Source organism: Pomacea canaliculata, linkage group LG1, assembly GCF_003073045.1.
Source record: "Pomacea canaliculata isolate SZHN2017 linkage group LG1, ASM307304v1, whole genome shotgun sequence".
In the NCBI taxonomy this organism is placed as follows: Eukaryota; Metazoa; Mollusca; class Gastropoda; order Architaenioglossa; family Ampullariidae; genus Pomacea; species Pomacea canaliculata.
In genome coordinates, this window is record NC_037590.1 from 31,439,353 (window position 1) to 31,466,781 (window position 27,429).

Sequence of the window (27,429 nt, forward strand, 5' to 3'; positions counted from 1 at the left end):
GTTAATTTTCCTTTTAAATTGTTTGTTCTTTGATATTTGTCACGTGACTAGCGTATCGTTACACCTGCGAGAAAGATCCATCTTGTTGAGCTCCACCTTGGAATGGAAAGACGTGAACTTCGTAACAGAAGATGCCAAAGAAATGAGAGTGAGAGAGAGAAAGACTTGGCTTGAGTGAGGAAACAAAGACAGTTTGATGTCTGGCCACCTTGCAGCGTTTGCGCTTTGCCAGCGCCGGCGGATGACGTATCGCGCAAGGCTCGTGCCAGCCGGTAGTAGGGGGGAAGTGGAGGGACACAGGAGATGGGTGGAAGGAGAAGAGAAAAATGTTGCCGCCATGTCACTCCTCCTGGCGCTTACCTACGAGGCAAGATATCGTTCAATTATTTACACGTTGTTCGGAGACAGGTGATGAACAGTCACCGAGTGGACAAATTTAAACAGTGGACCAGCCCAGGCTTCCATACTTCCTAGCGCACGGATTTGAAAACTGTTCTTGGGAAGGGAGGCTGTTCTGCGAACTTCTGCTGGACTTCAGATGGCAGTTGACTATGTGTGGATATGCCACTGACTCTGCCTCGAGCAAGGTACCGATAGTCAGTTTATGTTTAGTGTTCGGTATCTGTAAGCAAGAAGGTGTAAATCAGAAACTAAAACTGCTGCCTCTTGGTGTAAATCGAAGCTACCGGTCCAGTTGTTCGTCGAACTACAGTTGTCCTCGGCTATCCAGGCTGACGTCATCAGCGTCGTCGCCATGACAACATTCCCACCCGACCAGACGGAGGTTTTCAGCATCTTCAACCAGACGGAGGAGCCCGGGCAAGACGAGGAGGAACATGTCTTCTTCCCGCCTGTCAAGCAGCCTCCCTACCTCATCTTCGTCTACTCTCTCGCCTACCTGCTCATCTTCGTCTCCGCTTTGGTGGGCAACACCATGGTGGTCGTCGTCGTGCTGCGGACGCCAAGGATGCGCAACGTCACCAACTATTTCATCGCCAACCTCGCCGTCGCTGACATCTTAGTCGCTGTCTTCTGCATCCCCATCACCCTCCTCAGCAACATTTTTAACGGTACGTCTGTCTGTCTGTCTGTCTGTCTGTTGTGCTTTTGTGTGATCCTTTCAATGCTTGTCTCACCAATCTGTCGTCTCTTGCGGGGTGGTCTAACCCTGACCTTCCAGAAGGGTGCAAGTGCGCAGTCCTGATTCAGGTAATGTGATCAGAATTATGACCGATTCATTGAAGGATTAGCGGAGCGTTTCAGTTAGCAAATGATGTATATGGGTGAATGAGAAAGAAAGAGAAGAGGGAAAAAGAGGAAGAGATGAGAATCAAATGTGCCATTCGGTAAGTTAAGGTTGATTATCATTTTTCACAGGTTTGGGACATAATCAGACGGAGAAAAAAAGTCAAACATATGCAAGACAGCTGGTACTCGCTGCTTTTTCGTCATGATGTTACTAAAGATTTAGTAAGCCACAAATAATTAAGAAAATATGTCGACGACGACGAAAAAGAAGACTGAAAGAAGAGAAGTCGGAAGAAGACGCATAAAGAAACAAAACAAACTTAGGAAAGTAGTTGTAGCAGTTAAGAAAATCATTTTTTAAGAAGTTTTAAGCGCTCCTGAAATGGAGCCAATTTGCACTAAGAGCTTCAGGCATCTCTTCCTTCCTTCACACTGTTAAAGCCAGAGAGTGAGTGTTCCTGCTCAATGCCATCAACAATGTCGAGACAAACATTCTCGGACTGTACTTCCGGTCCAGGCGGCGTCCAGGCCAGCAATAAAACTTGAGCTAATATTACTCAACTATGGATGTTTTTTCTTTTATAGAGAGACCTTGTAAAGAATTGTGAACTTTCGAACTTCTTTCCATAACTTGGAGGAAACCTAATTGCAAAAAATTGTTTGCCTGCAATATCTAACAAGGAGGAAACGTGACGCGAAGGAAAAACTAGACAAATAAAGTTAGAGAGGAAAAGGAAAACCATAAACAAATTAGCAAACTTACACAGTCATTAATCTTCCAGAGCTTCTAAACTGTTTCAATTTTTACTAGGTTTTTAAAAATGTAATTTGATTTCTTTGTTTCTTTCGCTTAATTTATGGACTTTGATAAAAAGCCTAGCAAAGTAATGGAGAAATCAAACTTGTAAATAAATAAATAGTGATGTTAACGGATACGAACTGTCGATGAAATTCTTGAGTTTGATATTTACTCAGTGGTGTTGTTTTAAGTATATTTTTCTAATCACTACTTTGCTTGAGATCTGAAATTGCTTGAAATACTTAATTTTGTCTGTCTGTTCGTACATACATTTATGTAGACAAACATACGTATGAACATTAATGCAAACAAAGTCTACATCATTCTCTCCACTGCGAACATTTTATGATCACCAGGATGAACTTACAAAAGAAATAAATGTATTCTTTCAATCCATCTAATCAAATTCTGAGGATTGAACTCCCCTGAAGAATAATATTCCGACCTTAGAGGTTTGAAAAGACAGCGGCGCCCACCGTTGGGGAGGGTCAATGGCTGGGTAACCCCATGGCCGTGGCTACAGTGGTTGCTATACTTTCCCTTCAGCTGAGGTGGATATTTAATATATCATGTGGCCAACTGACATTTTATTGGCAGGTCATTGAAGTTAAGACTGGATGCCGACGTTTTTGTGGACTACTACACGTGCAGCAGAATGAAAAGCTTCGACCCGATCATTAGCTCAGATTTTTGTTGAGATTTTTTCGTGTTTTGGTTTTTGTTTGGTTTTGGTTTTTTTGCGATCATCTTCTTGTCTCCGAAATAATTTTGCAATCGGTTTGGAGTCTTTAAAAACGATCTACTTTGGATGGCACGTGATTTGGAAACAACCTCCTGGCACGTGCATGTCGCAGGGATGGGGGTTGAGTAATTAATCACAATAAATATTTTTAGTATGGGATCGGCTTCTTGTAGACGGAGAAATGTATAGAGTGACACTGTCTGCTGCTTTCAAATTTCCCCGTAATATGCTTGCCAGATCATTAAGATATTTATATATAGCCAAAAAATAATAATACTTATATTACAATTTAACGAGAATCCCTCCCACGCACACAGTCTCTCTCTCTCTCTTAAAAATACCGGAAAATAATTGTCCTAACATTAAGAGGAGTCCGTACATCATTTTAACAATGAAGCACAGCGATGCGTTACATTCTCAAATTTTTCTTCATTTCACCATGATCCTCAGCAGCGCCCTCGCACGGTGTAGCTTTTGGGCCCCAGTCGCGATCGAGTGGCTGGTGTTCGAAGATTAATGCCCGTGGATGCTTCTTTCTATTCAAATCAAAATAAATATGCTACAAGAAGACACGGAGTCAAAAAAAGCTGAGAAGAGGGAAGTGAAGGAAGTGGAGATGAAAAGCAAAAGAGAAATTAAGAGGAAAGGTTGGTGAAGGATGGAGAGAAGGTAGGCACATCGAAGGAGAATAAGGGAAAGGGGGAAAGGAAGAATGAGGGTCTGGAGAGAATGGTTCAAATAAGCGAAATGCAGCAACTGACGCAGATGCAGAAATGTGGGTACCTTCTAATTATCTTTAATAATTACAGTGAAGTCGTCCACGCATGTTTCCAGCAGAAAAGTGAAAAAGTGAAAAAATGAAAGATATGGAAAAGAAATAAAAGAAAAAAATAATGAAAAACTCCAGTAAAGTAAGAAATAAAAAAGTTTTATATAGACATGTCCAAATGGTGCACATTGCCTTTTCCTCTGATTACTTACATTTGATACTTTCATAAAAATAATCTCACAGGGCTTTCCTCCCTTTCCCTTCAGGTCCGAAGAAACTTTTAATTACCTAGCTGCACAATAAAGTTTCCTTCATTACCCTCGAAGAAGCCCCACCGTAGTCCACCCCGAAACAAATCTATGACGTCACGTGTGGACTCGATGGCGAGGCCAACGGTCTCAACCATTGTTATGCGCATGCGCGTGGCTTCATAGAGGTGTGACCATCAGTTGTCTACACACACGTTTATCTTCAAAATCGAGGCTTATATTTTTTTACTCTAGTCACTGGTTGTAAATATTGTCCTCGTTTGACATTTAAAAACATCAAATTCGAATCCACAAAAGAAACCAAGGCGATCATTCTGTGCGTCTTTTTTTTCTGGTGACAAAGGACTTTTAAATTGGACAAATTGTCAACGTTTGGAGTTCAAAAAATTGTCTACAAAATGTCAAATCAAAATGTACAAAAAATGTAATTTAAAATGTACAAAAAATAAATCAAAATGTTCAAAAAGTTAAATTCAGATTTTGAGACAGAATGAGGTGTGTTGTTTTTGAAATCAGGTCAGTAGTCTCTTCTCAATTTTCTTTTTTATTTCCCATCAGTGGACTCTTTTCTCAGATGATCTAGTTCATGCAATCTGTGTCTCATAAACTGTGCCTTTTTTAGAAATGTTATTTTTAATTTTATTAAAATGAAGAGGCCAACAAAATCACAAATAGCGGCAGTCTTTTTCTCTCTGCTGGCATTTATCCTTCAGACATCATCAGCGTCAGTGCACAAGAACACGATGAAGACCCGCTATGGCACCCGCTCATACCTGGCTGCTTAATTATGTAGTTTTTACTCAGTGACAGGCTGTAGGACATAACTTTTTACTCAAACATGTGATTAATTACCATGGGCTTCCATTGTAGAGGTTTTGTATTCTGGCTAAAAACCTGTTCTTGCGCAATCTTTGGACATTATGTCGATGACATGGTGCAAGGCTAGTGGACATGAACAGCTGAATGGCTAGTATTGTAGCAGCCAACTAAAATAATTATGTTTTAAGAAAGATTTAGTTGACAGCTTCACGTTAGGATACCGTGGAAAACGGATGGCCAAGTGGTTAGACCGCGCTGATTCCCAACCTGTAGGTTCAATACCCGTGTGGCGCAGCAAGTTTCCATCCACTTTTTTTCTTTTCTTTTTTTTAACTTTTTTACTGTCAGACAGACCTCATTCTTTGACAGTAAAATTCTTTCTGGCATTTTGCTCTTTTTTTTTAAACTCAAAATGTTCTCTGTCTTCGTGAACCTGCGAAACTCGGTTTCAGTTCTTCGGTGGTTCTTCTTTTGGTGTTTGGCCAAAAGATTTTTAAATAGAAAATAAACTGTGAAAATAAACATTGCCTAGAGGCAACGTACAGCAGCCAAACATATTTGAGACATAATGGAAAGGACTATCTTCTCCAAAATTGATAAAAGATCTGACAAAGGGCGTGCATTTGCTCAGGTATCAAGCGCTGACACTCTGCTCTGTTTATAAGATGCGTGTTATTTTCCCCACACTTCAAAACAAGATTTCCTTTTTATCTAAAAGTAAAAAGAAAAGAAATCCGTTGTTTGTCAGAAGATTGTCTCTAGCGAATCTTGCCGTTGTTTTGAATCTTTTAATGGACAAAAACCCAAACGTAATGCATTAACCTGCTGGAGCTTGTCTTGGGAAATGTCCTTGTAGAAACTCTTTTAGCAGGAGGATGTTTGTCTGATTTTTGTTCTGTTCGCTTGCATTGTTTTGTTTCGTTTTATTTGTTGGTTGGTTGTTTTTTTTTTAATTTGCATCTTTGATTCGTTAACTCATTTGTTTATCTGTTGGTTGGTTGGTTGGTTGGTTGGTTGGTTGGTTGGTTGGTTGGTTGGTTGGTTTTGGTTTTTTATAATACAGGGTTTTTTTTACTGCATAATACTCTGTACATACTTGATATATTGGTGAAAATATATTTCTGCACGTACTTATGGATATAATGCCAATCTTTGTCGTCGTCGTCGTCGTCGTCGTCTGCTTCAGAAACCGCCGTATTTCCAAAGAATCAAACAATAAAAAAATTATTAAAAGTGGGCGATCGATTCGACAAGCTGGCGTTGCAAAAAGTTGGTATGAGTCAACGTGCATCACCGGCTCCACGGGAGAGACAATAACAACCAGTAGCTCGAGAAAGGCTATCAAGACACGGCGCGTATGTTTGAAAGACAGTCAAAGAACAGACCCCCCCCACCACTACCACCCCACCACCACCACCACTTGCTACCTTGGAGCGTAGTTGTTTTGTTTTTTTTCCCTTGCTTTGTGCAAACAACGCTGGCCAATCGTCGAAGACAATCCTGTTCGTGAGAGACCATCATCGGAAGCTGTAATGGGAAATGTTCAGACAATAACACAGAAACTGCATTTCGCATCTCACTTTGGCTGGTCGTGTCTTTCTAAGAAAATGTTTCCAGCAAAGATGTTGTTTACGTGATTACACAGATTAACCCAGAGAACCTAATCACAAAGCGTATTCGTAATTGGAACTACTTTCATGGACTGAGCATTCATTTTTACGCGGTTCAGCGTTTGAAGGTTTGAGGGTCATGAATGAACTCGTCTTTCCGTGCTAGAGATTAACGAAGGTCAGAAAGTATGTCATTTTGAACAAAAAAGATATGATGATGATGATGATGATGATGATGATGATGATGATGATGATGATGATGATGATGATGATGATGATGATGATGATGAGTTTTATAACGCGCAAAATCCGTATCATGGAGAAACGCTCAATGCGCCGAAATTGTACATATGTACATATGTAAATATGCTTTAAACACAATATTTTACATGTCTCACGACGATAAAGGTCCAATGTATACATCTATCCAGTTCTGAATAACAATTGTGAGAGCTTTGCTGAGGTTTAAGCAGGCTACATGTGAATGGTGTTCCTCTACTTGTGTACTTGTTTTATTTATGTGGGGTATACTACATGCTAGTTCTTATTAAAGTTGTTTGTTTTCCATATTATCATGGAAACTCCAATACTGCTGTAATTTGCACAGGACGAGAAAATGAAGGCGTTTGTATTTGTGGGCTCACCGAGGAATCCCACCCTTGTGGTAACCACTACCGGGAATAAAGGGAATTGTTTACGATGTTTATTTTTAGCCTTCGCTATCCTATCGGTACCCGCGCAGCCAAGCGCTACTCTTACCCTTGTCCTTACGAGTACGAACTCTGGCTTTAAGGTAGGGGATGTGATATTGTCATGTGGTCTTCAGGGGGTGCGAAAGCACTCGAAACTCGGTGATCAGTTCCCTCGAGAAATATATCATGGTTATTTGAAACTTTTAATCACCTCATCAAGTCTAATTCCAGTCTATTTTTGTTTAAATTGAAAGATTTTCCTGAAATCGAGTATTTTTCTCTATTTCAACCGCAATGTGAGAGTCAGGCTTCGTAAAAACAAGACCTGTGACCCGCAGACGAACTGGTGTCCGACTCTCAGAGACCGGGACTCGTTCCTTGCTCACGACTGATGTCGAGGGTCTCTGCGGTTTAAGCGTGGACTGTAAACAAGGTGGAACAATATCAGTTCCAGCATTTTACATGTGTGGGGACTGAGGTCATCATGCACGTTATTTAACCACAAACGGAAATAGTTGAAGCGGTGTGCTAAATAATTAAGCATAGTTTCAGTTTTTCTAGTCGAGGCTCTGTAATTCAGTCAAGGATCAAATAAACAAACTTTAAAAAATGTGAAGAGATGATTGGGCAATTCCAAAGTTTCTCCGAATTTATAAATATTTTATTTTAATTTTGCTTCTGGAATAACAAAATCTTCTAACGAGAGGATTTTAATATGTATTATTTGAAAATGTTTCAGTAAGTTTACCAATTAAAAGATCTTAGTTTCCTCGACATTTGATACATAAGTGGTTTGACTACTGGGATGCTGCACAAATGATAGCATTAACTTTTGTATGCCAGTCCGTCTTTCTCCAGCATGTCATCTGTTTGAAGCATCATGTTCTGTTTATATTTAAACTTAATTATTGTTGAAAATTGTTGACTGTCACGCTTCTTACCATATAAACGAATATCAAAATATTTGGTTTCGTCGTGATGCATGCTTCCATCATATCACCATCTTCTTGGTTTGCTCTTCTTTCGAGCTTCGGTCGTTTTCTCTGCTTTTAAATGAAGCAGTTTAATATGACAGCCAATTCCCTTACATAATAACATGTAGAGTGTATTTTTAGCACGACACACATTTTGCTGAAAATCTTTTCTATTCCCATCATGTGGAAAATGTCACATGGTCATGTGACACAGAAGACTTCGTCGATCTCTGAAAGGATACCACTGTCGGCAAAATCCTTTTGTAGTTGGAGCCCCTTTAATCGTCTCTAACATCTGTTTAGCCTGTGGAGACGCAGCCATGGATGGAGTTATTTTCAAAGAAACACATCCATCGACATTCTTTGCATGGAAACCAGCCTCACACACAAAAACAAAGATGCGAGATAAGTAAGTCCCGGGATGGCCTTCACTTTACCTGACGAGAATCTCGAAGTGTGATGAGATTGTCTTCGGTAGTGTGGTATTTGAAAGAAAAGAAAAGAAAAGAAACCCCAAGGCGACCCCAGTTTTGAGACTCTCCTGGCACTGATCTCATTTTGACAACCAGCAAGGACAAAGGAATTTATCAGAAAGTCTGGAAAAACATTTTGATACCCCAGACCATTCCGCAACCCGTTGTGATATGTCAAGATTATGTTCCTCTGATGGCAGGAGCGACATGTAGGCTACAGAAGTCACTAGTGGAGGCCAGTGCTCCCTGAAGAAGCTAAGAATGCGACCAGAATGAAAAGAAGCTTAACCTAGAGTAGGTATGTGCAAACCTATCCAGATCGAGTATTTTTATTTCTCTCCCGTGCTTCTCTCCTAGGTCAGAAAGTGCTTTATCGTGTCCGCTCAACACGTGACAAGCCAAGGCCGTGTCTTTCTTTGATTCCCGATGAATAGGGAAGATGAAGGGGTTCTTTTTATTATTAAACCTCAGAAACATTACAAATTTCGGCTGATTTTTGAAGATTACAAAATACTGCTTTCGAGAATGTAAAAACACAGAACGCTGGACTCACAGTTTGGTTTTTTTTTTTCGACCGCTTGATTTGTTTGGCAACGAGAAGAAACGTGAGACTTGTTGCAGTAACAGGGCATCCTGCTTTTTAAAGATCCTGCCACCGAGATATTGACGGCTGCAGAGAATGGAAAGACAGAATAAAACCTCCGAGCATCAGCTTTGCAACCTCGTGATGTTTACTGGGGCGTAAATCTTCATCAGCGAAATCACGTTTATTAACTAAAAAATTATTTTTGTGCACACTTCGTGTCATGAAAGAGAGCAAAGAATATTTTTAACGAATGTTGAAGGCAGTTGTCGAAATCACGAATTACTTTGAACTTTGACCATCTTGCATCAATCAGAAAAAAACAAATCCTGACAGTTTCCAATCGCCGTTCCTATGTAGACAGTGTCATCTAAACTCTTTTGAGACGACAAATGTCTTTCAGAGGACTTACCTACTTTAACATACACTGGAATTTTATATTTCTTGCACTGATATGTGTATTCTTCTAAACCTTACTTCCATCGATACCTGTAATCGGTTAACGGTTTTTGTTCATCTGAGTATACTGTTACCTTCTTTTTTCAAGGTAAATATATTGCGTTTTCATCGTAAATTCAGGTAAGTGTTATCTGTTTTGTTTTGATTTTTGTACATACAAGGGTAATGTTACCTTCCTCATAAGAAACAATTATTGTTTTATGTTAAGTGTTAATAACGGGTAGAATTTTCCATCCTAAAGTGTATGCTTTGCTGTGTGTTTTTTGTCAAGATGGATGTATGGAGTTTGAAAGGTATATGCATTCTAAGCATCCAACGGCATCGAGGTTCAAAGTCATTTACAATGTAACTCTTAGATGAGTCCAGGTCAACACGCTGAGGACTGATGTCTTTTTATCGTGCTTTAAATTGTGATTGTGGTAGCATGTTAATCGGGATGATGATGATGAGGATGATGATGCTGATGAGGAGGAGGAGGAGGAGGAGGAGAGGAGGAGGATGGGCTAACTTATGGGTGCAGGCTAGCCCCGTGGCAATGTCTAGTAGAGTTCTCACCAAGACCCACCCGGCGTGCCCACTAGTTCTCGGTGAAAGCACAATGGCGAGGCCAGACCACCTCATTATCACGATTTCGTTGGTCAGACGCACAGATTAGCTGGCAGAACCCGAGCCCCCTTCTGCGAGCCAGGAAACCGCGCTGTAGCCAGCCTGAAAGAGGCGAAGAATGAACTGGAACCTACCATCAGCAGAGCAGGAACTGCTAAATGATCTGTTGCTCGTGTCCCGTCTGGCTGCTCGCCTCCGACATTACTTTGTGGTCTTCCTTCTCACCCCCATCACAGCTTCTCCGTCTCCTCCATTTGGAGCTGCACCTAAGAACTGGAGGTATGCGCCTGCCTCCGTGGTTGTTGTAGCAACTTTTCCCCCATTCCACCTCGTGCATAGGTTGTAAGGTTGTGAGAGAGAGAGAGCACTAATGGAAATGACCACTAAGAAATGTTTAGTAATCTTCTGATGACGAAGACTACTGTTTACCAATACAAGACCATGCTCTGTACTTCTGTTTCTTCGTAGCTTTTCTGCGCGCCATTCTCCTGAATCCTGTTGTCATTTCTGTCTTTCATCTTTCTACCAAAATGAAATACGTGAATATATCCCATTCTCTCTCTCTCACATACACACACATTCATTCATTGGAACACTAAACAAAGCTTCTCGATGATAGATTGCTTTCATGTTCATTTAGGTCAGTACTTCAAGAAGAAAAACTGTTTTCTTGCTTTTTTCAACCTTTCTAGTAGGTTTTTGTTTGTTTTTGAGGGAGAGGGTGCACGATAACGATGACTGCGCCACATCAGACGTCTGTCCACACTCTCATTGGCTGGGACTGGATGTACAAACAGTTGGAAGTAAAAGGCTGGCGAGACGCATAATAACCTCAGGCACTTAGGTCGATTGCACGAGCATCCAGTGAAGTCTGTCAATACATCTCTTTATGCATCCGGGCACTTATTCTGATTGTAACAGCCTCCGCTGTTTCCCCGACTTAGTTTTCAGGTCCTCTTTCTTTAAAAATTAATTTTCTAGGCGAATGGGCTTCACTGCTAATCAGGCTCCTGTTGCTACACTCCCGTGTAGTTAAGTCTTGCACTCCGCTCTATCGTCGAGAAAACAATTGAATGGACTAATTGGATGCTTCAGAGAATGTCGTTCCAGAAAACTGTTTTCCCTCCCACTACTGGTTTTAAAGTACTTTTTCTTTTAGTTGATTTAACATCGCACTAACTGTAATAATATCAGTGGCAAGAATTAGTAGTAACAGCAGCGCACACACACACACACTGAGAGAGATGCACAGCATGACAAACACGTTTGAAAAGATAGACGCAGAGACTAGAGAAAGCCACAAATAAGCACTTGTAAGGATGAGAGTTTTCCTTTTGTTTTAGTGGTGAAAGCAGATGGTACTTAATGGCCTGGTTTGGAACTGGCAGACTCTTCCATCTTGGTAAACTGGGGATCGTCGGAACAGGAGTGCCAATACCCTTAGAAAAAGTCGAAGGGTGGGGAGGACATGAGTTTTGCAGCAAGCGTCCATCATCCGGAGTATCGAGGTCCACGAAAGTTCATGAAAGACTGAAAATAGCCTGTTTACTTGTTTTCCTCTCGTTTCCCCTCCTCTCCTTCTTGTCTGCTTTTGTTTGTTCGCAAAATGTTTCAACTTTTAGAACATACTGTCTAGACTTTGTGGATTTCAATATAAAGATGTAGTTTACAGCTACAAAGACTAATAAAAAAACTAACATTCAATAAATAAGTGGAAACATTCCATTCGTTCGTCTGCGGCGAGGAATAAGACGTTGACCGAAGTCTGAAGCCAAAAAGGAGAATCGCCGACAATAACATTACACGGCAATAATGAAGGTATGGCAGCGGCATAACTCGGTTTGTCTCAGCCGTGGAGTAACCGGCCCTGAAGCCGCAGATTTCCTTGAAGTCTCATTCTTTACTTGCCCTGGTCAATGCCTGGTGCACGGAGTGATGAATGCGGGTAATTTTCTGCCCTCCTACGAAGGCAGGGAATTTGTTGACCACAGTAAGCTCTGGCTCACCCATATTTTTTTTTCTTTTATTTCGTATTTGTTTTGTTTCACTTGTCTTTTAACCGATTTCCGTGCTTAATCAGTCTTGAAAGTTCAAACCCGTTCTTTAAAGAATAATTTAGGGTGCAGACAACGGTGTTGCCTTGTCTTTTTTCCAGACCAAACTTTTTATTGTCCCGTTGGGGTCAGATCAAAACTTGACATGCTTTTTTCTGTTCTAAATAAATAAAGAAATGTACCATGGACAAAGTATCAAAGGAACATTTTCGATTTACGTTGGGACTCGGCTGAAATCTCGTAATTTGAAAATAATTTTTAAATGAAGAGGGAATCAGTCAAACTAGGGCAGAGGAAGGGAATGCAGCTGTAGCTCTCACCCTTATAGTACTCACGTCACCTGATATACGTAGCCACAGACTATATAGGGTGTGTATGTATTGGCCCAAGCTATATAGGTGTGTATAGAGCCATGGGCCACAGAGCTATATGGGTGTGATTGTATAGAGCCTCTATAGGTGACCAATATAGTGTGTATCATGTGCCACAGAGCGTAGGTGTGTATATAGCTATTTAGCCACAGCCTGGGCCACAGAGCTATATGCAGGTCTATGCACAGCTTTAGCACTCTGTGGCCTTAGCAGCGACCGTGACTTACGTCTTAAGCCGAGTGATCACGTTCACAGCACTTCTGGTGAAGTTGAAGATGAAGGAGAGTTCTTTAGAGATTAGTGGTTGGGGGGAGGATTTGTCATGAAGCATCAGCCGTGCAAAGTAAAAACATTTTTCAATATGTGCTTACGAGGCAGGCACCTCGAAATATAAATCAATGGATTAGCTGCCTGTTGCATGTGAGAGTGATCGAACGAAAAGGGTAAAACATGCCAGGGTCATGTTATTTTCGAAATATATTTTTATTTACGCTCTTTTCATTTTTAGCATCACAAATAATATACTGTCCATTTTTTAAGACACTGTGTGCAAAACCATTCATTTTTTCTTTAACCTCGTGCGGATTCTTTTGTGTGTCAAAGCTGTACTTTTCGCTGTTCCAAAAGCTGTACCTGCATACCGTGCCACTGCGACTTCCTCTAATGTTATTCTAACTTTACTGTCATTGTGCACGAAGCAGTCCGCCAAATATTTTTACAAGCTTTGTTTACGAGGACGACAGTCTAGCAAGCGTTACCTATTTACATTGGCACTCCACCATGGATGAGATAAACTTTTTGAACCTTACCTTTCGACTCCATGATCGGTTAACGATGTCCACTTACCTCTGGGGTCAGTTATCTGTAGGTTTCTTAGAGGTTCTATTCTGGACCGCGTAGCTGGACTACAAGCATTTCAAACTCTTCTCTCCCCTCCTCACACAATTCTCTGGGTGTTGACACATCGATCTCTTCTACTGTTGGACTACTTTGACTACAACCTGTAGGATTTTCTATATTTAGCAAAAGCAGACTGAACTTATATTTCCTCTCATCATATATTAACTCAAAAGCGACAATTCGAATGTCTCAGACAGTTAGTACTATTTTATCTTCACGATATGACTACTAGCTTATGGTACATACCATATAAGAATAGGATTACACTTCAATAGCGATCTGTTGCATTATCTAGGATTCGTTTGTTTTCTGAAATTTTCACACCCAGACCTTTCAGACCATCTAGGGCTCTGTGTTTGTCATTTCTACAACTGTACATTGTACCAGTTTTCACAAAATCTACGCTGCGGGCAACGTTCCTTATTCTCGCATGAGTCATTTCGTGTGTTATTGGTGTCTGGCTTTGGGCTGGTTGGTAAAATAGACTTTTACCGCGGGTTTATTGACCTCCACGAGCCAACGGCAACAAACGTGATGTGCGCACGTCCGCTTCTGCTCAAGGGGAGGTCAGTCCGTGTCAATAATACACAGGCCCTCCTGCTTCCGGAATGGAAAGGGGGGAAAAAAAGCCCCGCATTGGAATGCAAGGATTTTTTGACTGCACTGATCATAGCCTGTTCTGAGGTGTTTGTTTGTTCGGGAAATGAGCAGATATACAACCCTGCGGAGCCGGAGACGTTCCGTGCTGGCGAAAAGCAATGCAGCATTTGTGTGTGTCCCTGGACTGAGACTTCAGTTCAAATAGGTAAGCCTACATTACTTTGCTAGACTTCTGGGTGGGGGGCTGGGGAGGAGGAAGAGCGGAAGAGGTATATGATCGTTGGGAGGAATACTCGTGAGTGGAGTGGGTCTGTTTGATGGATTTATATTCAACTTCCACTTTTCGTCTATTAACATCTGTTCTATAACGTGTGCCGGCGAACACTTGCGAATCGGACTAGTGTCTTCCTCAGTCGCTGGTTGTGATATATAACTCGCAGTTATACTCTTTCTGTACAACTCTGAGCCGAGCAAACAGTTTATCGGACACATACGGAATAATAGTGTGTCTCGTCGTGTGGTGCGTGTAAAGAACGAGCGAGACCTCTCTCCTGACATGCTATATCAGCGGGGAGTAAGATCCCATGACTCGATAGGAAGGTGGTAAACAATTTTGACTATTTTTTCTCTTACCCAGCTAAAACATGCTAAGGTTGCTCCGAACGGTAAGTGCGTTTCTTTCTATTACTTGAGGCGATACTCCTTAACCGATGAGCTACTATCCTACAGTATTGTGCGAGAGCAATATATCGTCCAAAAACTTCTCACTCAATTCTCTGACATCTTAGTCTGAGATTGCTAACGAGTAGTCTGACCACTCGTGACATCACTTAGGGGTGTCGCTCCAAGAGATACAAATTTGCCACAAAGATCCAATCTACTGAACAACCGGTCATAACACGGGGGGGCAGTCTGCTGCGCTGCGTCTGCGTGCGGCCATTAGTGAGTAAGGGAAGACGCCTCTGTTAGGAGCATCTCTGCATTCCCGAAAGCAGGTGAATTCGGAAGCATCAACTCACTCAGCAATTGCATGATTCACAACAGCCAAAATTAACACGTGGCGGCGGATGATTCGTGTATTGCTGGCACTTCATCGACACTCATTGTAGAATTTCTTATTCTAATGGCCATCGAATCTAACGCGATAGCAAACTGAGTTTTCGCAATTGTACGGCTTCTTCTTTTATATTTTGTGGGTCTTCCGCGTGTGACCATCATGCTCGGGTCTCATGACTGACCAGCACAAACCAATGAGATTTGTGTACATCGAATAGTGATAATAGCTTACCTTATTTCTAAGGTGTAATTGTGTGCCGATACCTTAACAGCTCCATTCTATATCACGAAAGCTGACGTTTGTGGAACTTTTGTTAATTTCTCCACTTATGGTATTCTTCATATACTTGTCTCTAGATCAGCTCTAATTTAACGGGCTCACTACGAATGTCACTGTTGACACGAAAAAGATCAACTGCAGATAACCATTTCTCCTCGGGTCTCTTATTATTGACAAGCACGCGTTATATGGTTTGTAAATTCGGTGAGCCAATTATTTTTGTCTGTCTGGACAAATTCGCAAAATCTTTTTAGGGCTAAGTCTTCGTCTCTAGCAAGCTATGTCTATTATCAGTAAGAGTCCTCTTAAGCGAGACACAATTAATGCGACATTCAGGGCAGAGTACAGTGTTCATATTTACAGAATCCTGTTAATCCAACAATGGGAAGATATACAAGTTCAATCAAAGCTGCCTCAGGCACAAATACTTGTTGAGTAGACGCTAAGATCGCTTCTGGCGGATATGACAGACTAGTCATATTTTCAGTGACAGGTTCTGCCACTTATTATGTGTGATGGCCTGTTAGACATAAGGCGTGCGAGGGAAGACGAGTACGTATGCGTAGCGCAGCGGCACACTCCATGAAAGGAATGTGCCGCCTTTCCCGAAAAGCCGGGTGCGGTTTTCGCCCATTTACATTTTCCAGGCTACGTGCTATTAACGTGACAAGCACGTGATCGCGGTCAAACGCCGCCAAGTTCTGCAGCTAATGGGACCCCAAAGATACTCGCACCATCCTCTCTGCGCAGGTTTGTTTTTTGTTTTTCTAATCGTCGGGGTTTGACTTGATTCGGATTAACTCTCAGTTTTCGTTTGGTCCAACAAAGTCTTCCTATAAATATAGCATCAAATAGAAGGCGAAATCATCAAATTGGTTCTTTCTCTTGAATTTTTTAAACTATGTTTTTCATTTTAGCTTCCTGCTTTCAGGTTCCTCGCTTAACCTTTTCAAAACTCTGGTGTTAATTTTTCTCAGCAGTGTATTCCTTTCACTATTTTGTCAAAGCCGAGCATCCATGCTGAGCCTCGCAACTTCAAAGGGACAGGCACAAAAATCCTATTAAACTCTGACAACCGCTATTAGTGGTCTTAGAGATGCTAACCTAAAGAAGAGAGATAACATGTTATACCTGGTACTCTTGACAGAGGAAGTCACATTTTTAAAGTAACTAATTGGCTAAAGCAAACATTTTTTTCTAAATGTTCGGTTTGATTTTTCCCCAAATCCTTGATAGGTTTTTTTTTTCTCCCTTCTCTTACTCTTTGGTTGTTTTCTTGACACGTGGTAGTCGTTGAGCCGAAGCTGGATTTTCCTGATAATGGGAAAAAGCACACTATTACTTTTCTCGCCCCTAGAAAGCTCCTCCCCTGGGTGACCGCCATCTTACTCGTGCAACACAGACCTTGTCGCTGCGTGGAACTGTGGTCCACAGGCAGGCAAGGAAATTACATGGCGACCACCAGTCTCTCCACCACAGTCATCTCCTTCATCAGAATTCAAAGCAAAAGGACGGAAGAACGAGACGGCTAACAGTTTCCAGACGGCGGGTAAAGTCCAAAAATGTTGAGGCTACGTCTCAGGACGTAACGGCCTGGGGGACACCACCAGGCGTTACCAACGAGCTGTGTCGCTTGCGTGAGCGGCGCTGGAACACACCTGTAGGCTTGGCTTGGGATGGGCGAACAATGGTAGGTAGGACTATTGCTAGAGGGTAGCAGTGAAATCAGATACGGAATTAAACATACACACCGCATCGACAATGGGAATGAAATCCAGACAAAATGTAGCCAGCCATGATGGATACTTTAAAGAATCCTGGGTCCATTCGTGCCATTATCTTCTTTCGAATCAATCCCAACCCCTTTCATCTCTCTCTTTCTTTCAATCTCTCTCTTTCTTGTTGTTCTGCCCTCTCTCTCGTATCTTATACATCTCTCTTCATCGACCGCTCGCACTGCGAAGCTCGGTTGCTCTCGTTAAAATCAAACATTCCTGATTTTGGGAGGTGACGTGACACGACGGCTTCAGTAAGAGGATTGGTCCATCTTGCCCTTTGTGTTTGCAATGGAATTGTTTCAATGCGTATGTGTGTGTATTGGGGATGTGTTTTAATGTGTATGTGTGCGTGTGTGCATGCTCAGAGACTTTCATAATCAGCAATATCTACTTTCAAGTCTTACTTTTCCGAACTTCCTCCTTCACCAAAAGAAGATGTATAAAGTTTTGGCGTTTTTTGTAACATATTGACACCAAGAAAACTAAAAGACTGCGGCATAAGATTTTGTTTTCACAACACTTTTACTACTGTTCACTTGTTTATAATGTTGATTACCTGCCTGTTTGTAATTTACTTATCAAAATCAAAAATCAAAAATCAAAATCAAAACAGACTTTATTGTCTGCCCAGGAGGACAGAAATTTGTCTTTGCTCACATACCCATACAGACATTTAACAAACAGTTAGGAGTAAAAGTGAGGAGTAAAATAGTGTTGATTGCACCAGTCCATCAAGGCAGTGTATGTTTATCCTAACAACAAACCTTGGTGACCAAGGGCCTAAAAGCACTGCTGAACAAAAAGTAACATTTGTTCATCACGGGCAGAGAAGCCCACGACAGAAGATAGTACATAGAGAGGACCATGATGCTATCCGTTGGGTGGGCAGAGGCTCTACGAGCATACTATTAGTCCGCTTTCAGTAGTTTGCGGTGGACCAACGAGTGTCGACGAGATTGAACAGAGGTCGAGTTAGCTCTCGCCATAACCCGATGTGTCAGAATGCGGCTCGTGTTACATCTTGAGCTCGCTGGAGGGACCTGCCAGACGTCGAGTGTTGATGCTTCCGCATGACGCAAGAGATACGCCGAGAAAATCTTGGGTGTCCTAGTGGAGGCGTAGGCGAACGGAAGATGTCGACATCAGTGCCACAGCAACGTGATGAGTGGTCGACGAATACCCGCGAAGCTCCAGAATTTAAGCAGGCGAGGTAGAAGGGGCGCAGAGCGTCGGTGGCGGCGATTGACACCATCTCGGAGGACTGCAGCCCGACCGGTCAGGGGAAAGTGACTGCCCCCGTCGTCCGTAACAGGATGACAGGGAAATAAAGTGTAGCTGGCCTGACTGGAAAGTGTCCGACGGCGGACGGTTGTCATTTATGGCAGTTGAGTGATGGCGTTGCTCGACACCGGCAGTGAGTTAACGACGGTCACTGACGAGTGGGCACGAGGCACATACAGGACTTACAGCTAAAACAAACTCAGGAGTGGCGTGGTGGACAATGTTTACGGCCAGCGTCTGAGGACGTTCCTATCCTGGTGGTCAAGGACCTGGTCGATGTGTCACAAGTGAGCGCAGAGGCGCGTGTCGCTTCTACTAGAAGAACGTCCTTGATCAGATAATGGACTCTACCGAAGATGTGGGCAGGCAGTACAGCAGCCGTGCATGAAGCTCATCTGAGAAGACATTGTCAACAAAAGGACTGGCTAGGGCCGCTGGCAACACGCCCGTTCCAGGATGCCAATGGGTCTGACGTCCACACCAGCCACTTTCCAGAGTTAATGCAGACCACCATGCCGAACTGTTAATTTCAGTCCTTCTTGTGTACCTAGACGATCTTGGTATACTCCAAGATAAAGGACATTCAACTGCGGGAGGCGCCATACCTTCAGGATGACGACAGTGAAGAGGAAACGCCAGGGTGGTATGCTACTCTTCCAAACCATCACCACAGAACTCTTGTGACAATGCCTGTTGCAAAGTAACAGTGTCTTGGTGTCAGATGACAGTACCAGAAATGAGTCCCTATCGTGTCCGAACCGCGCAGATCGCAGCGACTTACCGCGAGACAGGCAACAAACTCGCACAAAGTGTAGGATGAAACAGTTCGTGCGACGCTATGCCATGGCAATATGAATACCATGGATATATTTTTAGTTGCGGTGATCGGTGACACCGTAGATGACACGTAAGCATTGATCAGTTGTTTATTTTGCTAATTGTTCATTTTTCTTCAACTTATACCGCGGCTGCGTCCAGAAAATGTCATTGACAAGAATGACTCACGAGATGGCTGACAATAGATGTCAGCACTCACTCTTCTTCAGTCTCTGTTTGATTCCTCCTGAGTCCTTGTGCCTTTATTTAGGATGGTGATGGCTGCTGGCACGAAGGACCTCTGGTAGGCAGCTTCCTTATGCGTGGTACCTTATAGCGCCTGCCTGAGGGCACAGCTGGAAGCTAGTGTGGAGAGGTGTTTCAGTCCGAAATGATGTTATGTGCCATCCTTCTGACTGCATGAAGGTACAAGTCAGAAAGTGGCAGCTGTGCTTGACCAATAATTTTATTTGCCTGGTGGATGATTCTGGCCAGCCTTGCCTTGTCTTTGACTAGTAGATGACCATACCAGGCAGCGATGTTGAATGAGAGGATGCTCTCAACAAGAGACCTGTACACAGTCTCCAGCCCCCAGAGCTGACGTCGAAGCTGCGAAGTCTCCTCAGAAGGTACAGCCGTTGCTGGGCTTTTTGTACACTTGGTTCACGTGATCACTAAATGAGAGCTTTCCGTCGATCACTGTACCAAGGTACCTAACACAGCAGCCCTCTGCACCTGCTGTCCCTTGATTTGGAGTGGTGGGAGAGAGGGGTTGTGCCATCTCTTCCTTCGTAGGCTCTTCCAAAGGCCATCTCTCCCGTTTTGTCAACGTTCAGATCCAGAAAGCTGCGGTCAAACCACTCCTCCAGCTCCCACACAGGCCAGGTACTGTGACAGGGACTGCTCGTCTTTCAGGCAGCCCACAAGGGCCATGTCATCTGCATATTTAACAAGTTTGAGAATAGCACTGTTAATACTAATCCCATTTGTATATACAGAGAACAGGATGGGGGAAAGCACACATCCCTGAGGGGTACCCGTGTTGAGGATCTGCTCATCTGACAGAATCATTCCATCCACTGACAAATAAACTCCGTCAGACGAGCTGCTGGACCCTATCAGTACCTGTCGGTGGAACTCTGAAACCCACCCTCTTGTGGTCCGGTCCTTCAGGAATGATCTGATCCATAAGAACTAGGCCAGTGTTGACATCCAGGTCTAGTAGGCGCTGTACAAGAAGGTGTGGCTGGACCCGTGTTGAAGGCGCTGGAAAAAGTCCATGAACGGACCCGAACATAGGTCCAAAGTTCCAAGTGTTGTAGGATAGTATTTAAAAGCGTGAGAGTTGCATCAGACACCCCTGCGTGGCTTGTAGGCAAACTGCAAAGGATCCAGGCGATCAGCCATGGGGATTAACAATCTTCCCACAACTCTCTCCAAACATTTGCCACAACAGACGTGAGAGCCACAGGTCGAAAGTCTTCAAGTTGGTAGCATGAGGCTTCTTTGCACTGGTATTATTGTGGAGTTTCTCCACACGCGGGACACATGAGACAAGGGAGAGCTGAAAAAGTCTGGTAAAACACCACTCAGCTGGACTAGCACACTCTTTGAGTATTTTGCCTCTCACGTGGTCAGGTCCAGGGCTTTACGTGGGTTCACACTGAGAGAGAATTCTGACAACATCTCCCTCACAGATGGTGACATGGCTCCGACAGTGAAGAACAGATATTTTCTGCTTCATTGCTGAAGTCTCTCACATCAAACCGCGCGTATAAAGTTTGAGCTCATTAACAAATGACACTGGGTCATCACACTTTTCTTTGTGTCTTGCGTTCTCTACCCATCATGGTGTCCAGGCCTTCCAAGCATCTCTTGCGTTGCCCTCAATTAATTGCTTTTCTACCTTCTTTCTGTATTCCACCCTAGCCGTTCTTGCCTTTGCCCTGAACTCCTTCTCCTTTCTTTCACTTTCTGTTTGTCTCCTTGCATAAAAGCTATCTTCTTTTCATTGAGACAGTGCTTCAGTCCTTACCTAGCCATGGTTTGTTATTTGGATAGCTGCAGATCTGCTTGGTAGGATGACAGACTCTTCACAGAAGGTGATGTAAGAGGTGATTGTGTCTGCCAGACAGTCCAGGTCGTCTCCACAGGTAGTGAAAAACAGATCCCAGTCAGTGACCTCTAGGCAGTCTCTGAGCATCTCAGTTGCTTCATTTGTCCAGGTCCTATACATAGTGTTGTCGGCTTTTCACGTTTAGGAGCTGTCTGTATGTGCGGTAGCAGATGAACAATGTTGGTCCGATCTGCCCAGCGGCGCCGGCACTTGAAACATAAAGCGGCCGGCACATTACGAAACACCTGTCTAGCGTTCTGTCCGAGGCGGGTGGGACACGTGACGTATTGATGGAGACAGGGGAGCAGCTTACAGACATCACAGCGGTTGAAGTCGCCGAGCAAAAACACAGGCTGATCAACTGATCTTGTTGTCGCTCGATTATATGTGTTCTGCAATGTGCTCAGCTGCAGGTTAAGTCTGGGCCGGGCACATAGACGAGGACCACAGTGATTTGCCGAATTCACGAGGTAAATAATGCGGCCTGAAGGAACACTGTCAGTATCTCATAATGGGGGGTACTAGTCTTTCTCTACTTGTAGTTCGTGCCCATTTCTCATTGCAAGCATACACAAGCCTCCCCCTACATGCTTGTTGTCGCTTGTGCATTCCTGTCAAATCGAATCGTTGTGTACATACTTCAATCCGAAGTCTCTCCTCTGTTAGCCATGTTTCAGTGAAACAGAAGAGGTCACAACGTCGTAGTCTCCATCGAATTTAATGAGCGCAAGAGCTCATCCTGTTTGTTTGGAGAGAGCGCACATTCGACAGGGTGATGGCTGGCAGTGGATGTCGGCACCCTCTCCTCTTCAGTCTGTGTCTGACTCCTCCTCTAGATCCTCTCAGTTTCTTTTTTCTTTCTTCTTATCATCACAATATTTATGTTATTATAAATTGTTTGTCATATTCTTATCACAGCAGTGATTTATCCCTCATTTCATGACATTGTCAATTCATCACTCTAAATAGTTTATTGTAATGGGTAATTAAAGGTCAGTTTTGCTTCTGCTGATTAGACATTAACCATGTGTGGCAGGCTGGCCGTTCGGTGCCTTTCTGTGCAAGTCTACACCTTACCTGCAAGGTGTGTCCGTGTGCGCTTCTGTCTACACCCTGGCTGCCATCGCACTGGACAGGTGAGACTTCTATTCAGCCCGTCTGTCTGCCTGCTTGCCTACATGTATTCCTGCATCATCTGTCTCTGTGTTTGTCTGCATCTTCATCTATCTAGCAATCTAGACTTTGGTACCTACCTACCTACTGCAGAGATCGATGTCGGTGTTCGATAAACGAATTAAGTGATAAACGAAAAAAGTTCTCATTGCAGTTTGAAGTAATTAGAACTGAAAGTAAATGTCGCAAATGATAGGTATTAAAGTATTTATTTATATTTCGTCACATTTGCTGCAAAAATAATAACCCTTCTCTTCTCTCATTATAAACATACAGACCGCGCTATGCATTATAAATCAAACATCTGCACAACAATATTTGTGACACAAGTTCATACAGCTTTTAGTGAATTGGATTGATACCATCAAGTAGACTTAACTGCAGGTGAACACTTCAAATGTAATGGAACTTTTTAGCCGCAAATACGTTTGATCACCTGCAGGGGACAAAACACTGACAGTGGCAAAGTGCTTTTTTCGTGGATGTATTGAAAAGAGACACTTGCTCAAGTTGCTGAGACTGTTAGTTGATACTGTTGCTCAAGCTGCGGACGAAAAACTGTTGCTGAACTGTACATTGTCAAACACTTAGTGTGTGCACATTCCGCACGCGCATTCCTCGTGAGAGTGTATGTGTTTTGCTTACTGCTAGAAATTGGTTGATGAAGGCTTTCTAGTTCAAAGCACAAACAACATCCGAAGAGTAAGAATAATCCAAGGTGCAAAAATGTACAACACATCTGTTCCCTTCAATTAAGTTTGTGTACCTATTTCATCCTGAAATAATAAAGCATGCTGTGTGCGTGCGTGTATGTGTGTGTGTACATGTGTGTGCGTGTCTGCGTGTGTCTGTGGCAGGTACCTGGCCATTTGCCACAACCCCCAATGGCGGATCACCACACAGCTGGCACGCGCTATGGTCTTCTCCATCTGGACGCTGGGGGAGGTGCTGCTGGTGCCGTGGTTGGTGTACTACGAGCAATACCAGCAGGAGACTCCTTTACAGGTGTTGCACATGTGCCATCAATCTGGCCCGACTTCCTGTCCCAGCGCGCCTACTTCGTGGGCGCCATCTTTGTGGGCACCTACGTCTTCCCCTTGCTCGTCATCCTCCTGTGCTACATCTGCATCGCCCTGCGCGTGTGGAACCGCCGAGCGCCGGGGTACCAAGGACAACCGCCTGATCCGCCACTCTAAGATGAAGGTGGTCAAGATGCTGGCTGTGATGGTCTCCCTTTTCGCGCTCTCCTGGCTGCCCTTGCACGCCATCTACATGAAGCTGTACTTCGACCCCAGCTTCAGCCCCGCCGAGCTCGACATGGTGTACTATGTCGCCGTTCCCGTGGCCCAGTGGCTGGAGCTCTCCAACTCCGGCATCAACCCCATCATCTACTGCTTTTTCAGCAAGAACTTCCGGCGAGGCTTCCAGAGCATGTGCTTCTTCCGACGCAGCCAGCGCCGATTCTCCGGGGTGTACTCCAGCACCACCAAGTACATGACCATCGAGTACATGAACGGCAACGTCAACATTATCTTCAGGAAGGAGAATCGAGATGAAAGTTCCTCCACGATCTGATCGAGATGACTTGTCATAACACTTTCGTGAGCTGTGGATCGTTCCTTTCCTTCACTCATACCCTAACTAACCCCCTCCCAAAGAATTCATTAAAGAAAAACTCTTACATTCCTTTAAGTGACGTTTGTATTCGACGGATGTGAGCCCAGGCGGTGCGGGCAGCTGTAGAAGGACACACATCATTATTTTGAAAACCCATCAGTTCCGAATACAGAGGGGTACACAGATCTGAAGACGATGAATGGAGTATCATAACAGATGACTACCCTAAGTGTGTAACTTTCAGAAGAGTTGTTGAGGTAAATCATGTTCCTGACTGTGATTAAACAGAGTTTAAGACTGTTAAGACTGCATGAGTAAGCATAGTACGCCTTTTTACAACATATTTAGACTTTTTTTAAACATGGCTCTTTTGAGCAAAGGCTGTTTGGAAATATATATATACTGCTAGGACATGCCATGCCTTTTTAACCCAAGAAAAAAACAAGTTTAACATTCCATTTTTTTAAAGTTGTTTGATTGAAGCAATTCAAAATTTGTCTGACACTTTAAACTTTTAAAAAGTCCATTTCCATCCGTTATTATTTTAACCAAAAACAAGAATATCTGAAAATTTGCTTTGACCCAGAACTTAGCCAAGAGATAAAATAAAGTCTGTCCCAGCATCAGTTATAAAAGCGATATCGTTGTGATGGCGGGGTCCCATTGAATGATCCCGATGCTGCCAGAGGCAGACATAAAAATCCTCGGGCTTGCCCCTAGACAGTGCTTTGTCGCCATAAATTACGAACTTTGATGATATCTCAGTCTTTCATACTGAGTTCTTTCCAGCAAATGGACATTGTTTGTACTTTTATGAGTGGAGAGCTCGCTATTTGTTTCGCCTTACTCACTTTGTCTACATCTGGCTACGCGTACAGAAAAGCACATTTTGTTCACTTCCAGTAAATTAAAAGTCTGGAATGGTTTTTCTTGTTTCCAGAAGTTTTTTGAACTGTTATTAAAGTCATTTCAGATCCTCTGGCAACGCATCACAAAACTGTTAGCAAAGGCTTACTGGTATTAATAATCTAATTTTGACAAAATGGTTCGAGCTTTAATCAAAGAAATTAGCTACTGATTGCAAACGAATGTCAAGTCTTTGCAATATTCTGTGTCTTCGACCAGTTGAGACCCATCTTTCACCACATAGCCAAAGACAACCAAATGCTGGAAAAGTAGAAACATTTAGCAAATTTTTTTATGTGTGTTGTGTGTGAGAGAGAGAGAGAGAGAGAGAGAGAATGGAATATATATATACCCAAGTACTTTCTTCTGCTAGAAAAATGAAAGACAGAAATGACAACAGGATCCATTCCTATAGATGAGCATAGAGCGCTCCATACATCACAGTATTAACTATGTCACCAATAAAAATATAACAACAGTCGAAAAACAAATAGCAAGACGAAAACATAAGCTAAACCGGGCGAATGTCTCTCAACTCAGGACCATTGCGCATTTTTTCAAGAAAGACTGCCTCTGGCTGGCCAGCTCGTGTGTTTGGCTCCCTGACTTTTATGAGACAACAAATGACAAATCCTACTTCAAGCGAATGCCTTCCGTGGACAAGCTACGCTTGGTACACATACCTAACTTAAGTGTGGATAAATACCAGGTGGCAGACTGATCACAGCCATCATGTGATATACAACCGCTCTTTGTTAAACATTCGTCCTGGCCAGTTGGTACGAAGACAGATGAAGACAAATGTTGATGAAGACTTGAAAGCCTGTAGTTTAGGCTCTTGATGTTGATGAAGACCTCTAGATTATGGTTCGAGCTCTTGATATGTCTGCAAGCCTAGTGGACAATACAAACTCTGATGTCTCAGCTTGATGAGACAAGCAAGACTTTCTTCTCCAAACTGGTTTCGTGAACCTTCCCCTTTTCCATTCTTTTCCTCTGCTACATTCTTCTTTCTTGTTTGTTCTCCCTATCCTTCATCTGTTTACTAGTCATACTCAGTCTTGTCTTCTGCTACTCAGCCCCTCTCCCACCCCAATCCCCCTGAAAAATCCCGCCCTCCATATTTACACATATTTACAAGATAGTCTTTTTTGGATAGTTGATGTAGCCAGGCTTGATACACTTATGTGGATGGCTGCTAACATTACCTTTGATAAATTGGATATGCCTTAGAAGACTTAAGTGGTTTTATAATGCTAAAATAGCCCCTGTAAGAGATAGGAATACTAGACCTCTTATTTCTGATGCCGAACCGTCTAAGTGAATAACAGGCGACTTTGGAGACCTTCGGAGGGTCGTTAGAAGATACTTCAGCTTCTTCAAAAACACCGCAGGGAGCATTATCGTTGAAAGCAAACTCAGGCCCGGGATTTAAATGTTCCATTGCATTTATGATCATCTTTGAAGTCATTAAAAAGTCATCCCTCACTTGATAAAAAAATGGTCATTTCTCAATTCAATAGTCTCCCATGCTGAGGTTGAACTTTTCTTTTCAGAGCATCCTGAAACGGTAATTATCTGACGTCTACATCAAAAATCTATTTTTCTGCTTACTATGAAAAGGTACAGTTCCACAACCTATCAACGTAGGGGTAGTGAACCTTAAAGGTTTACCATGTCTAAAGCATGGGAAGCAAGAGGTGGAGCCTTACCCTCTCCTTCCACGACCTCACCTTCCCTGATAGACCATATGCCCATCTCTGTTGTTGGGTGTGAGGGGAAGGAAGACGAGTTTTCCACCCGCAGGCTCAAGCAGGTTCCGATCCAGCGACCTCCTACTTCACAGTGCGCGCAGTAACCGCCGACGCCCCAGTCACAGTGATGCGGCCTTTACTGCTGACACGGCGTTAAAAAGAGACAAATAACTGTGACCCTGTCCTGACCCTGCATAATGAGTCTGTAATTTACTTTGTGTATGAGTATGTTGAAGAAGTGAGCGAGTCTGTTATATGGGAATGTGGGTGCGTGGTTGTTGGCGATTTATCTATGTATGACATGTAAAGTGAGCAAATCTTTGGCGCGATATAATCCTCATTATAAGTCTACATCCCTGGCAACTACCACATGTAACTGATTACTGTTCTTCACGCAGCACAATAACTAGATGTGTTTGTTGGCAAAATATTACACCTTGTGAATAATTCCTACACCCGTACACACTTTTACTCATATTTCTCTGCAAACGTGAGTTCAAACCCTTTGTCTACAATTGCTTGGTGTTTTGCTCTTATCCTTAATTAAAGTCAAAATGATTGTTTCCACGCTGAACCTCACAGCTACACACCAACAGTGTTATGTGGAGTCGGTCCAGGCGGACTGATGAAAAGAAAGTAATGTCTCCCTCTCCTTGAGCGTGATGTATCTAGTGTATGTCTGAT

At 43.0% G+C, this 27,429-nt stretch overlaps 1 protein-coding gene across 1 annotated transcript; it reads left to right on the forward strand.

Annotated features, from left to right (window-relative positions):
- Positions 1 to 55: 55 nt before the first annotated feature.
- On the forward strand, positions 56 to 27,419 carry LOC112575934 (neuropeptide SIFamide receptor-like). Its single transcript, XM_025258082.1, has 3 exons — positions 56 to 1,070; positions 22,332 to 22,431; positions 23,326 to 27,419. The coding sequence occupies exons 1-3, from the start codon at positions 755 to 757 to the stop codon at positions 24,041 to 24,043; spliced, it is 1,134 nt and encodes a 377-aa protein (XP_025113867.1). The 5' UTR covers positions 56 to 754; the 3' UTR covers positions 24,044 to 27,419.
- The last annotated feature ends 10 nt before the right edge of the window (positions 27,420 to 27,429 follow it).

Bases quoted from the DNA above. Each gene is read 5' to 3' on its own strand.
- LOC112575934 (XM_025258082.1), top strand. From the start codon at position 755: ATGACAACATTCCCACCCGACCAGACGGAGGTTTTCAGCATCTTCAAC. The intron at 1,071-22,331 runs GTACGTCTGTCT...CATGTGTGGCAG, and splicing joins CCTCAGCAACATTTTTAACG to GCTGGCCGTTCGGTGCCTTT. The intron at 22,432-23,325 runs GTGAGACTTCTA...TGTCTGTGGCAG, and splicing joins GCTGCCATCGCACTGGACAG to GTACCTGGCCATTTGCCACA.